This window comes from Petromyzon marinus, chromosome 74 (genome assembly GCF_048934315.1).
Source record: "Petromyzon marinus isolate PM22_M1 ecotype Great Lakes invasive population chromosome 74, UKy_Petmar_22M1.pri1.0, whole genome shotgun sequence".
NCBI lineage: Eukaryota > Metazoa > Chordata > Hyperoartia > Petromyzontiformes > Petromyzontidae > Petromyzon > Petromyzon marinus.
The window spans coordinates 7,097,679-7,114,516 of NC_133740.1; the positions used below are offsets into that span (position 1 = coordinate 7,097,679).

At 53.9% G+C, this 16,838-nt stretch overlaps 2 protein-coding genes across 3 annotated transcripts in view; both read right to left on the reverse strand.

Moving 5' to 3' along the window:
* The window catches only part of LOC116958207 (calmodulin-regulated spectrin-associated protein 1), a 296,794-nt gene that overhangs the window by 194,455 nt on the left and 85,501 nt on the right, over positions 1 to 16,838 (reverse strand). The gene's annotated exons all lie outside the window — the stretch shown is intronic.
* Positions 1 to 16,838, reverse strand: part of LOC142907035 (nephrin-like) — a 99,025-nt gene that overhangs the window by 26,193 nt on the left and 55,994 nt on the right. Inside the window, exons 19-24 of the mRNA XM_076055964.1 lie at positions 16,389 to 16,563; positions 10,066 to 10,198; positions 5,712 to 5,884; positions 4,710 to 4,850; positions 1,147 to 1,287; positions 198 to 319 (exon numbers count right to left, since the gene is read on the reverse strand). Coding sequence (XP_075912079.1) covers positions 198 to 319; positions 1,147 to 1,287; positions 4,710 to 4,850; positions 5,712 to 5,884; positions 10,066 to 10,198; positions 16,389 to 16,563 — 885 coding nt within the window. The remainder of the gene's footprint in view (positions 1 to 197; positions 320 to 1,146; positions 1,288 to 4,709; positions 4,851 to 5,711; positions 5,885 to 10,065; positions 10,199 to 16,388; positions 16,564 to 16,838) is intronic.

Below are 16,838 nucleotides of genomic sequence, written 5' to 3' on the forward strand. Positions count from 1 at the left end.
CACACCCAGCCACACCACACACACCCAGCCACACACACACCCGGCCACACCACACACACCCAGCCACACCACACACACCCAGACACACCGCACACACCCAGCAACACTGCACACACCCAGCCACACCAGCCACACCCCCACACACCACCCACACCCCCCACACACCACCCACACCACCCACACCGCCTCCCACTCACCATCCACCTCCAAGTGATCATGCCCTCCTGCAGCGGGTTGGCATCGGCGGTGCAGACCATGACGGCGGTGCCGCTGGGCTCCACGTAGACGGAGCTCACCGTGCGACGGATGGACGGGTGGTCTAGGGGGGGGGGGGGGGTGGGGGGGACATCGCAGGGGGGGGGGGACATCGCAGGGGGGGGGGGACATCGCAGGGGGGGGGGGACATCGCAGGCGTGAAGGACGAGGAGAGATGAGGTGGAGTAGAGGGATGGGAGACGTCTCCACCCCCACCCACGTCTCCACCCCCACCCACGTCTCCACCCCCACCCACGTCTCCAGACCCCACCCACGTCTCCACCCCCACCCACGTCTCCACCCCCACCCACGTCTCCACCCCCACCCACGTCTCCACCCCCACCCACGTCTCCACCCCCACCCACGTCTCCACCCCCACCCACGTCTCCACCCCCCACCCACGTCTCCACCCCCACCCACGTCTCCACCCCCACCCACGTCTCCACCCCCACCCACGTGTCCCCCACCCCCACGTGTCCCCCACCCCCACGTGTCCCCCACCCCCACGTCCCCACCCCCACGTCCCCACCCCCACGTCCCCACCCCCACGTCCCCACCCCCACGTCCCCACCCCTACCACGTCTCCCCTCCCCCCAAGTCTCCCCACCCCCACGTGTCCCACCCCCCACGTGTCCCACCCCCCACGTGTCCCACCCCCACGTGTCCCACCCCACGTGTCCCACCCCCACGTCTCCCCCCCACCACGTCTCCCCCCCACCACGTCTCCCCCCCACCACGTCTCCCCCCCCACCACGTCTCCCCCCCCACCACGTCTCCCCCCCCCACGTCTCCCCTCCCCCCACGTCCCCTCCCCCCACGTCTCCCCTCCCCCCACGTCCCCTCCCCCCACGTCTCCCCACCCCCACGTGTCCCCCCCCCCCCAGTACTCACAGTGCACGTCAAGACGAATGGTGCCTCTCCCCGTGCCCTCTGTGTTGGTCATCTGCACGTCGTAGTCGCCCGCGTCGGCGCGCGTCACGTTCCACACCTCCAGCGAGCCGCCCTCCTTCAGCACGTAGCGCGCCACCCCCTCTGACACAAAGACAAAGGTCCCCCGGGTAGCCTGAGCAGACGCGTCGGGGCAAGTGTGCTGGTAGCGAGTAGCAGCAGCAGCAGCACAGCTGTATGTTCGAGATGTCCCACGCTAGAGGGCCACCTCCCTCTGACACAAAGGCAAAGGTCCCCCGGGTAGCCTGAGCAGTCGCGTCGGGGCAAGTGTGCTGGTAGCTAGTAGCAGCACAGCTGTATGTTCGAGATGTCCCACGCTAGCGGGGCACCTCCCTCTGACACAAAGGCAAAGGTCCCCCGGGTAGCCTGAGCAGACGCGTCGGGGCAAGTGTGCTGGTAGCGAGTAGCAGCAGCAGCGGCACCTGCTGTATGTTCGAGATGTCCCACGCTAGAGGGCCACCTCCCTCTGACACAAAGGCAAAGGTCCCCCGGGTAGCCTGAGCAGACGCGTCGGGGCAAGTGTGCTGGTAGCTAGTAGCAGCAGCACCTACTGTATGTTCGAGATGTCCCACGCTAGCGCGCCACCCCCTCTGACACAAAGGCAAAGGTCCCCCGGGTAGCCTGAGCAGTCGCGTCGGGGCAAGTGTGCTGGTAGCTAGTAGCAGCACAGCTGTATGTTCGAGATGTCCCACGCTAGAGGGCCACCTCCCTCTGACACACAGGCAAAGGTCCCCCGGGTAGCCTGGGCAGACGCGTCGGGGCAAGTGTGCTGGTATCGAGTAGCAGCAGCAGCGGCTGTATGTTCGAGATGTCCCACGCTAGAGGGCCACCTCCCTCTGACACAAAGGCAAAGGTCCCCCGGGTAGCCTGAGCAAACGCGTCAGGGCAAGTGTGCTGGTAGCTAGTAGCAGCTGTATGTTAGAGATGTCCCACGCTAGAGGGCCACCTCCCTCTGACACAAAGGCAAAGGTCCCCCGGGTAGCCTGGGCAGACGCGTCGGGGCAAGTGTGCTGTTAGCTAGTAGCAGCAGCAGCAGCTGTATGTTAGAGATGTCCCACGCTAGAGGGCCACCTCCCTCTGACACAAAGGCAAAGGTCCCCCGGGTAGCCTGAGCAGACGCGTCGGGGCAAGTGTGCTGGTAGCTAGTAGCAGCACAGCTGTATGTTAAGAGATGTCCCACGCTAGCGGGGCACCTCCCTCTGACACAAAGGCAAAGGTCCCCCGGGTAGCCTGAGCAGTCGCGTCGGGGCAAGTGTGCTGGTAGCGAGTAGCAGCAGCAGCTGTATGTTAGAGATGTCCCACGCTAGAGGGCCACCTCCCTCTGACACAAAGGCAAAGGTCCCCCGGGTAGCCTGAGCAGTCGCGTCGGGGCAAGTGTGCTGGTAGCTAGTAGCAGCACTGCTGTATGTTCGAGATGTCCCACGCTAGAGGGCCACCTCCCTCTGACACAAAGGCAAAGGTCCCCCGGGTAGCCTGAGCAGTCGCGTCGGGGCAAGTGTGCTGGTAGCTAGTAGCAGCACTGCTGTATGTTCGAGATGTCCCACGCTAGAGGGCCACCTCCCTCTGACACACAGGCAAAGGTCCCCCGGGTAGCCTGGGCAGACGCGTCAGGGCAAGTGTGCTGGTAGCAAGTAGCAGCTGTATGTTAGAGATGTCCCACGCTAGCGGGGCACCTCCCTCTGACACAAAGGCAAAGGTCCCCCGGGTAGCCTGAGCAGACGCGTCGGGGCAAGTGTGCTGGTAGCGAGTAGCAGCAGCAGCAGCTGTATGTTAGAGATGTCCCACGCTAGAGGGCCACCTCCCTCTGACACAAAGACAAAGGTCCCCCGGGTAGCCTGGGCAGACGCGTCGGGGCAAGTGTGCTGGTAGCTAGTAGCAGCTGCTGTATGCTAGAGATGTCCCACGCTAGCGCGCCACCCCCTCTGACACAAAGGCAAAGGTCCCCCGGGTAGCCTGAGCAGACGCGTCGGGGCAAGTGTGCTGGTAGCGAGTAGCAGCAGCAGCGGCACCTGCTGTATGTTCGAGATGTCCCACGCTAGAGGGCCACCTCCCTCTGACACAAAGGCAAAGGTCCCCCGGGTAGCCTGAGCAGTCGCGTCGGGGCAAGTGCTGGTAGCGAGTAGCAGCAGCAGCGGCACCTACTGTATGTTAGAGATGTCCCACGCTAGAGGGCCACCTCCCTCTGACACAAAGGCAAAGGTCCCCCGGGTAGCCTGGGCAGACGCGTCGGGGCAAGTGTGCTGGTAGCTAGTAGCAGCAGCAGCACCTACTGTATGTTAGAGATGTCCCACGCTAGCGGGGCACCTCCCTCTGACACAAAGGCAAAGGTCCCCCGGGTAGCCTGGGCAGATGCGTCGGGGCAAGTGTGCTGGTAGCTAGTAGCAGCACAGCTGTATGTTAGAGATGTCCCATGCTAGAGGGCCACCTCCCTCTGACACAAAGGCAAAGGTCCCCCGGGTAGCCTGAGCAGTCGCGTCGGGGCAAGTGTGCTGGTAGCGAGTAGCAGCAGCAGCGGCACCTGCTGTATGTTAGAGATGTCCCACGCTAGCGGGGCACCTCCCTCTGACACAAAGGCAAAGGTCCCCCGGGTAGCCTGGGCAGACGCGTCGGGGCAAGTGTGCTGTTAGCGAGTAGCAGCAGCGGCGCCTATGAAGGCCGCCACTGTGGTACACGATGGGGTGGAGGGCAAAAACCGTCGGACCCGGAGAAAAATCCATGCAATCACGGGCAGAGAGAGAGAGAGGGAGACGCAAACTTCAAATATACCACGACCTCCTGTACACCAGGCGAGGTAGTCAACATCTCCTAGCCACCGTGATGATGGTGGTGGTGGTGGTGGAACCCACGACCTCCTGTACACCAGGCGAGGTAGTCAACATCTCCTAGCCACCGTGATGATGATGATGAGAGAGACGCAGACTGCAAATCTACAGCAGCAGCAGGCGTCGTCAGGGTCGGGATCGAACCCACGACCTCCTGCGTACCAGGCGAGGTAGTCAACATCTCACCATCGCGCCATCTCGGAAGACCTCGGAGGTGAGGGATGGTGAGAGGAGTGGTGAGTGCGGGTGGTGAGTGCGGGTGGTGAGTGAGGAGTGGTGAGTGCGGGTGGTGAGTGCGGGTGGTGAGTGAGCGTGGTGAGTGTGGGTGGTGAGAGGGGGTGGTGAGTGTGGGTGGTGAGTGTGGATGGTGAGAGGGGGTGGTGAGTGTGGGTGGTGAGCGTGGGTGTTGAGCGTGGGTGTTGAGTGTGGGTGGTGAGTGTGGGTGGTAAGTGTGGGCAGTGAGTAGTGAGTGTGGGTGGTGAGTGTGGGTGGTGAGTGGTGAGTGTGGGTGGTGAGTGTGGGTGGTGAGTGTGGTGAATGTGGGTGGTGAGTGTGGGTGTTGAGTGTGGGTGGTGAGTGTGCGTGGTGAGCGAGCGTGTTGAGCGAGCGTGGTGAGCGAGCGTGTTGAGCGAGCGTGTTGAGCGAGCGTGGTGAGGAGCGTGGTGAGGAGCGTGGTGAGCTCACTCTTCACGAGGGCCTGCCCGGCTCGGCTCCACTCCACGGTGACCTCCGGTGGGTTTGCGAGCGTCACGATCTTCAGCAGGGCCGCGGACTTCTCCATCACTGAGAAGGCCACGGGCTGCCCTTCCTGCAGCTCGGGAGCGACTGGCAAAGACAACAAAGACAAAGTTCCCCCGTGTAGGTCCTCGCGGACTGTCGGGGCAAGTGCTGTTAGCGAGCAAGCAGCACCCTAAGAAGGCCGGCAATGTGGCACACGGTGGGGGGGGGGGGGGGATGGGGGCAGGGGGGTGATGATGGACAGACGACGACGATGATGACGATGGACTAATGATGATGATGATAACGACGACGACGACGATGATGAAGATGGATTGATGATGATGATCTTATGATGATGATAACGACGACGACGATGATGAAGATGGATTGATGATTGGCTTATGATGATGATAACGACGACAACGATGATGAAGATGGACTGATGATGATGATTGGCTTATGATGATGATAATGACGACGACGATGATGATGATGGATTGATGGACTGATGATGATGATGATCTTATGATGATGATAACGACGACAACGATGATGAAGATGGATTGATGATGATGATGATGATCACGACAACGATGATGATGGACTGATGATGATGGACTGATGATGATGATTGGCTTATGATGATGATGGACTGATGATGATGATTGGCTTATGATGATGATGGACTGATGATGATGATGGTTGGCTTATGATGATGATAACGACGACGATGATGATGAAGATGGACTGATGGACTGATGATGATTGGCTTATGATGATGATGATTGGCTTATGATGATGATAACGACGACGATGATGAAGATGGACTGATGGACTGATGATGATGATTGGCTTATGATGATGATGATGGACTGATGATGATGATTGGCTTATGATGATGATGGACTGATGATGATAATTGGCTTATGATGATGATGATGATGATGACGACGCGCCGAGCCGTACACAGCACGTGGAACTTGTAGAAGGCGCTGACTCTCTCGCGGAGCGAGGGGTGCGTCGCCTGGCACGTGAGCCGCTTGCCGTGGTCCCTGGAGGACAGCACCAGGGCAATGTGCCCCGACGAGGCCCAACCTCCGTGCTCGGCCTTGTGGCTCTCAGCGGCCTCTCCCTGTAGCCTTGGGGGTGGGGTGGTGGGTGGGGTGGTTTACTGGTAACAATAAAAGCGAACTGTTTCATAGTTTAATTTATTTTGGGTATAGCCCTCTGAGCCATTGGGCTCTTGAATCGGGTGCAACCGCAACAAACAAAAACACGAACAAGAACAACATCTTAAAGTGACTTTGTGTCGACCGTGCAAACAGAAAATCCAGGGAAAAAAAACATCAAAATATTCCTGAAATAGCACCGTACACCAACGCTGCGTGCAAAAATCCCAGTGGGATGCAAGTCAAATAACACCAACAACAACCACAAGACAACTAAGATTAAAGCCATCAGTCTAACTCCGTACTACAATAAACAAAAACTAGGCCAAAACCAAAAAACTTTTAGAAATCACCAAAAAATAAAGCCATAAATGCAATGTAACAGTGATCATTGGAACTGTGACCGATTTTTTTACAATAAACTACATAAATAACATGTAACACCAAACCCTAGAGCCATAGCCGGCTGCATGAGTTACTCCACAACAACAGAGGCATCGGTCGGAGTATCAACATTTTTCAATGCACCTTTAAGATCAGCACACTAAATCAAAATACAGATAATACTTTGCAGCGTCATTCGGAGTGAAACATTTTATCTTATTTTAGGCCACTGAATAATAGTGGCAGCTGTGACGGATATTAGCCAATCAAATGGAGGGGGAGCATGTCAAATTATTATTCAATTTTGGAATCGCCGATCTCGCTGATATTAGCCATTCAGATGAAGGGGGAGCGTGTCAAATGATTACACAATCCAGGAATCGCCGATCTCGCTGATATGAGCCAATCAAATGGAGGGGCACGTGTCACATTACCCGATCCACAGATCAATTGGCAATGCATCGACGCAGCGATTAAACCCGCAAATTACGCTTGGCCCCAGTACTGTTTGCGTCTGAAGCAGAATCGATGCAATTCATATGGATTAACAATCCTCAATATTTTTAGATTTAAAGCTTTCGTGACTGCAAGGATTCATCTTCTTTGGTTCTTTCGGTAAAGTCCTACCAGACAGTCTCGTCCTTTCACCTGATGAAGGCCGCTTGTGTTGTGGCCGAAACGTCGTGAGAATTTTATTGCGTTATTTTATTCTATCAATTTATTATTTTATTCTCATTCTACGTGGTGACTTTACCGAAAGAACCAAAGAAGATTAATCCTCAATACCCATACATGAGAGGGGGGTGGGTGGGGGGGGGGCAAATCTCTACATTACTGCGAGCCACAATATCGGAATCGGAATATTTATTCCGAGCGGAGGAATCCGATGAGCCATCAAGCTCTTTTGCACGGATGTCCACACACACACAAACAAAGAGAAATATCCCCTACCCGTGTAGGCTTGCGGGGCCGTCCATAAATGACGTCACGCGATTTTGGACGATTCTTGACCACTCCCCCCCCCCCATCGTCACACGGTGTCACAAAAATTCAGACCGCGCCCCCTCAAATATGACGTCACAAAGCTCTGCCCACCCCCCCCCCCAAAAAAAAACAAACATGCTTCAAATAGTATTCTTGGTTCTTTCGGTAAAGTCACCACCACGTAGAAGGGAAACAATAAAATAATATAAATATAAAACAGTACAATTCTCACGACGTTTCGACTGCAACACAAGCAATCATCATCAGGTGTGAAAACCACACCTGATGCTTGTGTTGCAGTCGAAACGGTCGTGAGAATTTTATTGCTTTATATTTTTATTATTTTATTGTTTCCCTTCTACGTGGTGGTGACTTTACCGAAAGAACCAAGAATATGAATCCCTGCAGTCACGAAAGGTTTACATAAAAATATTCTTGGTTCTTTCGGCAGTCACGTAGAAGGGAAATAAAAATGAATATAAATATAAAACAATAAAATTCTCACGTTTCGATTGCAACACAAGCAATCATCATCATCATCAGCCGTGAAAAAAACCACGTCGTGAGAATTTAATTGTTTTATATTTTTATTATTTCATCATTTCCCTTCTACTACGTGGTGGTGACTTTACCGAAAGAACCAAGACTCTGACTCCCTACCGTAACGAAAGCTTTAAACCACAACAAGAAAATGTTCTTGCTGTGGTTTTCACACCTGATGATGATTGCTGCTTTGTGTTGCAGTCGAAACGTCGTGAGAATTTTAATGTTTTATATTTTTATTATTTTATTGTTTCCCTTCTACGTGGTGGTGACTTTACCGAAAGAACCAAATGTTCTTGCCGTTGCTTTATATTTTTATTATTTCATTATTTCCCTTCTACTACGTGGTGGTGACTTTACCGAAAGAACCAAGACTCTGACTCCCTACCGTAACGAAAGCTTTAAAACACAACAAGAAAATGTTGTTGTTGTGGTTTTCACACCCGATGATGATTGCTGCTTTGTGTTGCGGTCGAAACGGTCGTGAGAATTTTATTGCTTTATATTTTTATTATTTTATTGTTTCCCTTCTACGTGGTGGTGACTTTACCGAAATAAACAAGAATATGAATCCCTGCAGTCACGAAAGCTTTAAATCAAAATTTATGCTTCAAATCGCTTTAAACTATTGTCACTGTAGTTGCGTATTTAATGTGGCGCTGCACTCTGATGTTGTAGGAGAAAAAATTTAATATAAAGTCTCTTTAATTAAGCAGAACGTGTTGTGTCTATATTTATTTATAAAGTTGCGCATTTTGATGTGACGTCACAATTCTCAAACCTCCCCGCCCCCCCCCCCCTTCGTCACACATCGTCACAAATGTCTGACCACCCCCCCCCCCCCCCCCAGGTGCGTGACGTCATTTATGGACGGTCCCTTAACAGGCCGCTCGGGAAAGTGATGCTCGCGAGCAGCAACCCAATGTAGGCCGGGCATGGTGCACCTTTTGATGGGGTCAGTGAGAGAGAGAGACGATGATGATGATGAGAGATGGAGAGAGAGAGAGATACTATGAAACAGAAGTGCCTAGGGCCTACGAGAACCTTCACCCGGCCCTTCCGACTGGTGAAAGCACCAACGAAAGTGGCCGCATTGACGCAAGCGGAGTGGCAGCGGCAGTAGCTAAGTAACATGGGGCAGCAGTTACCGGCTGTAGAGAGTTATCACTGAAGAAACTATGAAACATTTACCCGGCTGTAGAGAGTTATCGCTGAAGTAGCTACGAAACAGTTACTGGCTGTAGAGAGTTATCTCTGAAGAACCTACAACTTATTTACAGTCTATAGAGAGTTATCGCTAAGAACCTACAAAACAGTTACCGTCTGTAGAGAGTTATCGCTGAAGAACCTACAATACAGTTACCGTCTGTAGAGAGTTATCGCTGAAGGCCTAGGAAACAGTTACCGTCTGAAGAGAGTTATCGCTGAAGGCCTACTAAACAGTTACCGTCTGTAGAGAGTTATCGCTTAGAACCTACAAAACAGTTACCGTCTGAAGAGAGTTATCGCTGAAGGCCTACGAAACAGTTACCGTCTGTAGAGAGTTATCGCTGAAGAACCTACAAAGCAGTTACAGACTTAGAGAGTTATCGCTGAAGAATCTACAACTTATTTACAGTCTATAGAGAGTTATCGCTGAAGAACCTACAAAACAGTTACCGTCTGTAGAGAATTATCGCTAAGAACCTACAAAACAGTTACCGTCTGTAGAGAGTTATCGCTAAGAACCTACAAAACAGTTACCGTCTGTAGAGAGTTATCGCTAAGAACCTACAAAACAGTTACCGTCTGTAGAGAGTTATCGCTAAGAACCTACAAAAGAGTTACAGACTTAGAGAGTTATCGCTGAAGAACCTACAATACAGTTACCGTCTGTAGAGAGTTATCTCTGAAGAACCTACAACGCATTTACAGTCTGTAGAGAGTTATTGCTAAGAACCTACAATACAGTTACCGTCTGTAGAGCGTTATCGCTGAAGAATCTACAAAGCAGTTACTGGCTGTAGAGAGTTATCGCTGAAGAACCTACAAAACAGTTACTGGCTGTAGAGAGTTATCTCTGAAGAACCTACAAAACAGTTACTGGCTGTAGAGAGTTATCGCTGAAGAACCTACAAAACAGTTACCGGCTGTAGAGAGTTATCGCTAAGAACCGACAAAACAGTTACCGTCTGTAGAGAGTTATCGCTCAAGGCCTAGGAAACAAAAGTGCCACGGGGCCTAGAAGGCCCTTGCCTCACCGCTGCCCATCCTTGATCCAGGAGAGGCTGCAGGCCGGATGGCTGCTGGCCGACTGGCACAGGAAGGTAATGGTGGTGCCCGCGTGGATGGGGCCATCCTTGGCCTCCGTGACCTTCACGTAGCGTGGAGGGACTGCGCGCCCGGAAGGGGGGGGGGGTGACGAACGGATAGGGAGGTGGTGGTGGTGGCAGTGGCGGTGAAGGCGGTACACCAATCAGAGTGAATTTAGAGTGAAGCAAGAGTGGTTGATTCACTCGAGTCCCCCACCCGCCCACTCATCCAACAACCGACCCATCCACTCACCCGCCCACTCATCCAACAACCGACGCATCCACTCACCCACACAGTCACCCACCGACCCATCCACTCACCCCGCCCACCGACCCATCCACTCACCCACACACTCACCCACCGACCCATCCACTCACCCCGCCCACCGACCCATCCACTCACCCACACACTCACCCACCGACCCATCCACTCACCCACCCACTGACCCATCCACTCACCCACTCACCCACCCGCCCACTCATCCACCAACCGACCCATCCACTCAACAACAACCAACAACCGCCATTCGCCACTAAGTGGCGGTGACGTCACCACGACGCTTGTGCCAGGCTATGTGCACCCTGAGGCCACGTGAAGTGTCGAACGCCCGCTGGCAGGAGGTCACGGGGCAGACCCAGGTGCCACGGGTCGACTGACTGAGATGACTGGCTGATGCACCACCTGTGCCCCCTACTGTGCCAACCTGCTGTGCTTTAGCCACCCGGCGCTCCGCTCGCTGTTGTGAGCGTCGCTCCTCCGCCCTCCGTTGTTGTTGGAGGGCGACTGCCTCCAACTGCCCAGTAGCATCCTTCACGAGCCTCCTCCACAGAGGCCGATCTTGACACCGCTGGTACCAGTCATCGGCAAGTCCACTCAGCTCCACGTCCTCCTGTACCACATCACTCCATCTCTTCTCTAGCCCGTGCCGCGCCCGCTTAGCCCCCTCAATCCGGCCAAACAAAAGCTGTTTCGGCATGCGGTGGCTGGGCATGCGGGCTACATGACCCAGCCATCGCAGCCTTGCCTGCCGGAGGAGCTCACCGATGGGACCCTGCCCAGATCTTTCAAGGATTTGTGAGCTCCTCACACAATCCAGTCTGGTTAAACCCAGGATGGATCGTAGGCAGGTCAGCCTAAATGTTTCTAACCGGCGAAGATGTTCCATTAGGGGGGTCCACGTTTCGCAAGCGTAGAGAAGGGAGGGAATGACCGTGGCCGAGAAGACCTGAAGCTTAGTGCGGAGCGACAGACCAGGTAGCTTCCACACAGCGTTACGCAACCGATGAAAAGATATTGCCGCTCGACTGATTCGGAGTGAGACCTCTGCTGTTAAACTGGAGCCAGTCATAAGCACACTGCCCAGGTATGGGAAACTCTCCACTCTCTCCACAACTGCCCCATCACCGATTGGGAGTTGTGGGGGTGGAGTGTCCGATGGTACAAAATACCCAGGCAGGTGCTTAGTTTTGGTGGGGCTGATGGTAAGGCCCCACCTCTTAGTGGCACGCTCCAGTCTCAGCAGCAGCGTCTGCAACTCCTCCTCTGACTGAGCAGCTATTACCAAGTCATCAGCATACATAACGTGGTTGAGCAATAGGGAGCCATCCCTTGACCGCACCCGGGCATCGATTAGCCTCCCATTATATCTGTACCATATGGAGATTCCCCCGGTACAGCTATTGAAGGCTTCACGAACTACGTGGTCAAAATAGATGTTAAATAATGTGGGAGCCAGAGGACATCCCTGTCGCACCCCAAGGTGTACAGGGAATGGCTCTGACTCCCGGCCACGTAGTTTTACCCGGGCCCGCTCACCATCATGAAGGTCCTTAATGATCGTGAGCAGAGGGTCAGGTACTCCAAAAGCACGAAGAACGACCCAGAGCCCAGGCCTACTGATGGTATCATAGGCCTTGACCAGGTCAATAAAGCAGAGATGTAGGTCTTGTTGGAATTCCCTACACCTCTGCTGTAGCAGACGGACAGAAAATATGGCATCTGTGCAGGACCGCCCTTTCCTGAAACCGCATTGGGGCTCCGCAAGCCTCTCCTCAGCGTGCCTGGCAAGGCGATGCTGAATAATCCTTGCCAGGACCTTTCCCGGCACACTGAGGAGTGAGATGCCCCTGTAGTTGTTACAGTCTGTGCGGTCCCCCTTCTTAAAAAGGGGGACCACCAGGGCATCCTTCCAATCCTGCGGAACCCGTCCAGTGGTCCAGACTGTTGTTATGATGTCATATAGGGCAGTCTGTGCACAAACGCCACCCTCCCTCAGCATTTCGCTTGGGAGATCATCTCTGCCCGCTGCCTTTCCTGGTCTCAGACTCCGGATCGCCTTCAATACTTCCTCAGCAGATGGCACCTCAGCCAGCCACTCACAGGGGGTGACTTCATCCAATATTTGAGGCACCGCAGCCTCAGCAGGGTCATCCTCACTTTGTGCCACGATGTTTTCCTGGCTGTGGGATTTTCCCTCCCCCAGGACCTCACAGAAATGCTCAGCAAATCTGCGAATCTGTTCCTGGGGGTCGGAAATTGGATCACCGTTTTTTCCCCTAATGATGGTAATAGGTGTGGCGCTGCAGGTTACTTTTTTGATGGAGTTAAATAGCGATTTGTGATCACGGGCCACTGAGGCAGACTCCATCTCCTCAGCAACCCGCGACCACCACCCATCCTTGCAGCGCCTCACGGCTCTCCGAACCTCCGAGCGAAGGCTGCGGTAAGCCTCCTCATTCTCTGACGTGGGATTCTGTAGCCGATGACAGTGGGCCTGTCGCTTTTTCTCAACCATCCTGAACAACTCCTCTGTCATCCAGGGTGTCTGGGGAGGTCTGGACCGCGTACCCAAAGCAGCCATTGCAGCTGCATGAGTCACAGTCCTAAACCTCGCCCATTTACCCTCGACATCAGGAGGAGTCGGGGACGATGCCAATCCCAGCCGCAAGCGATGATGAAATTCTCGCTTGCAACTTTCATCAGATAACTGAGACCAGGCCACTTTAGGTTGGAATGGGGTCCTGGGTGTACACCCACCACCGGAGTGGAAGAATGGCAGGCGCATCTTACAGATGACTAGTCGATGGTCAGAGGGCAGATCAGCTCCACGGTAGGTCCTGGTGTCAAGGACATGGGCTCGCATTCGCTGGTCCGTCACTATGTAGTCCAGCAGATGTTCTTGCTTGGACCCGGCATGCATCCATGATGTTGTGTGGATGCGCCGATGCCGGAACAGCGTGTTGGTAATTACAAGCCCATGGGCTGCACAAAAATCTAGCAGCCTCCTACCATTGTTATTGAGCTGATCTGGCCCATGCCCTCCAATCACTCCAGACCAGGTGCCAGTATCATGACCAACTCGGGCATTGAAGTCACCCAACATGATGACTCTATCCCGAGGGGCCACTTTAGCCAGCACCTGTGACAGGAGGTCATAGAAGGCATCTGACTCATCGGCTTTGCCTGCATCCCTCCACGGATGTTCATCTTTGGTGGGGGCATAAGTAACCACGACCACCATTCCTCGCCTCCGGTTGATGGGAAGGCGAGCCCAAAGTAGCCTGGGGCTTACAGCTTCCCACACCTCACCGCCACGCTCCCACGCCCCCTTCATTCGTTTGTTCAAAAGAAGACCCACACCCTGTTGTTTGGCAGTCTGCTGCCCCGAGTAGTGGACTGTCCACCCCTCATGGTGGCAGGAGCCAGAGCCGGTCCACCGGACCTCCTGAATGCCGCATAGATCCAGGCGGTACCGGTCCAGCTCCCGACAGAGGAGTGGCAGCCTCTCCTCTGCAGTGAGCGTTCGAACATTCCACGTGGCCACCCGTAGTGGCTTTTCGTTGTTTCTGGAGTAGCCCCGAGGGTAGGTATTCAATCTCCTGGCTCCGCCAATTGGGGTTTGGCCAGGAGACGTCATAGACGCCTGGCCCCCCGGGGCCTCCGGCACAAGCTTAGTTGTTACATGTTTCACTTTAATTCGTGGTTTTGTGGTAATTAATTGAAGGTGGAGGGGTTACCAGCCCCTCGCACCCGTCCAGAGCCCCCGTTTAGCCCCTGTGGTGGACACATATGCCATGAGGGGAGGAGCCAATCAAAATTGGAACTCCCCCCACAGCACTGTCCACGACAGAGTTGCCCGTCCGGCACCGCGAGGAGGTAGGGGGTTGTTTTGCCACTCACCCACACCCTCACCCACCGACCCATCCACTCACCCACCTACTGACCCATCCACTCACCCAGCTACTGACCCATCCACTCACCCAGCTACTGACCCATCCACAAACCCACTCACCCACCCACAGACCCATCCAATCACCAATGCGCCTACCCACTCACCCACCCACTGACCCATCCACTCACCCACCTACAGACCCATCCATTCACCGCACTCACCCACCCACCCACTTGTTACCCAAATACTTTAACAGTCTGCTGTTCACTCAACCCCAGTCTGCGAAAGGCGATACTGGGGATCTTTGTGTGTGTGGAGCGGTGGGGCAGCGGTTAGCGTCCTGCTCACAGCCAACGCCAATGACGATTATCTGAACTGTTTCCTCCCCTAGGTCGACTAAGCCTCAAACGAGTACCTGGTACGGTGTGTAGTAAACATCGCCACTTGGGGAGACAAAGGCGGCCGGGGGTGATGCTGGCCACCCACCTCCTCGTGTGCCACAGTGCCGGTAGCCTTCATAGGCACTTGCTAACAGCACTTGCCCCAACAGTCTGTTTAGGCTATTGCGGGGGAAGCTTTATCTTAGGAGCGATGGTGCAGAGGTGAGTGTTCTGTGCTATAAACCCCCATCCACCGCATCAACCCGAGTTCAATTCCCACTCCCGACAACTAACAATAACAGCAACGGTGACAGCGAGCATCTGGACATCTGTGAGTAAAAGAGCTTAATAGCTCATCGGATTCATCCTGCAGGCTCTTCACGTTCTGCAGATGTAGATGCCACTGGTTCTTCATGCTCGGCAAATGTAGATGCCACTGGTTCTTCACGTTCTGCAGATGTAGATGCCACTAGTTCTTCATGCTCTGCAAATGTAGATGCCACTGGTTGTTCACGTTCTGCAGATGTAGATGTCACTGGTTCTGCAGATGTAGATGCCACTGGTTGTTCACGTTCTGCAGATGTAGATGCCACTGGATCTTCACGTTCTGCAGATGTAGATGCCACTAGTTCTTCATGCTCTGCAAATGTAGATGCCACTGGTTGTTCACGTTCTGCAGATGTAGATGTCACTGGTTCTGCAGATGTAGATGCCACTGGTTGTTCACGTTCTGCAGATGTAGATGCCACTGGATCTTCACGTTCTGCAGATGTAGATGCCACTGGTTCGTCACGTTCTGCAGATGTAGATGCCACTGGTTGTTCACGTTCTGCAGATGTAGATGCCACTGGTTCTTCACGTTCTGCAGATGTAGATGCCACTGGTTCTTCACGTTCTGCAGATGTAGATTCCAGCTGCCTTGAGATCATTGACTAGATCCTCCCGTGTAGTTCTGGGCTGATTCCTCACCGTTCATGATCATTGCAACTCCACGAGGTGAGATCTTGCATGGAGCCTCAGGCCGAGGGAGATTGACAGTTCTTTTGTGTTTCTTTAATTTGTGAATAATCGCACCAACTGTTGTCACCTTCTCACCAAGCTGCTTGGCAATGGTCTTGTAGCCCATGCCAGCCTTGTGTAGGTCTACAATCTTGTCCCTGACATCCTTGGAGAGCTCTTTGGTCTTGGCCATGGTGGAGAGTTTGGAATCTGATTGATTGCTTCTGTGGACAGGTGTCTTTTATATATGTAACAAGCTGAGATTAGGAGCACTCCCTTTAAGAGTGTGCTCCTAATCTCAGCTCGTTACCTGTATAAAAGACACCTGGGAGCCAGACATCTTTCTGATTGAGAGGGGGGTCAAATACTTATTTCCCTCCTTAAAATGCAAATCAATTTATAAAATTTTTGACATGCGTTTTTCTGGATTTTTGTTGTTGTTATTCTGTCTCTCACTGTTCAAATAAACCTACCATTAAAATCATAGACTGATCATTTCTTTGTCAGTGGGCAAACGCACAAAATCAGCAGGGGATCAAATACTTTTTTCCCGTCACTGTACATTTTTATGGTATCTAAACCCAACGACAGCCACTTTTGGTTACGGATAATATCGGTTCAATGGGCAGCCCCCCTGGCTGTTACTCCTTACTGCTGCAAGCTCCTACTAAAGCTACCACCACCACCACCACCACCAAGGTTGTCAAAACTAAAACTCAACAGTGCACGTGGAGTCGCGTGGTGTTGCGTAGCGCCCCGCTGTTGCTCGACGCTTTGTTGGAGGCCAGGCAGCTGTAGAGGGCTCCGTTGTCGCTGGGTGCAGCCACCACGGATATCTCGCGCGACGCCAGGCTACCCGTACTGCGGTATTCACCGCCCCTCACCACCGACGGGCCCTGTGGGGGGTGCGCGAGAGAGACGACCATGACGGAGACAACCATCGCTAGCCGGCAATCATCACCAGCGTCACCACCGTCACCGCGGACCACCGCGGACCACCGCCCATCGCAATCACCCACCAACGACCATCGCTAGCCGCCGGCAATCATCACCACCGACCCACCATCACCGCGGACACACCGCCCATCGCAATCACCCACCAACGACCATCGCTAGCCGGCAATCATCACCAGCGACCCACCGTCACCGCGGACCACCGCCCATCGCAATC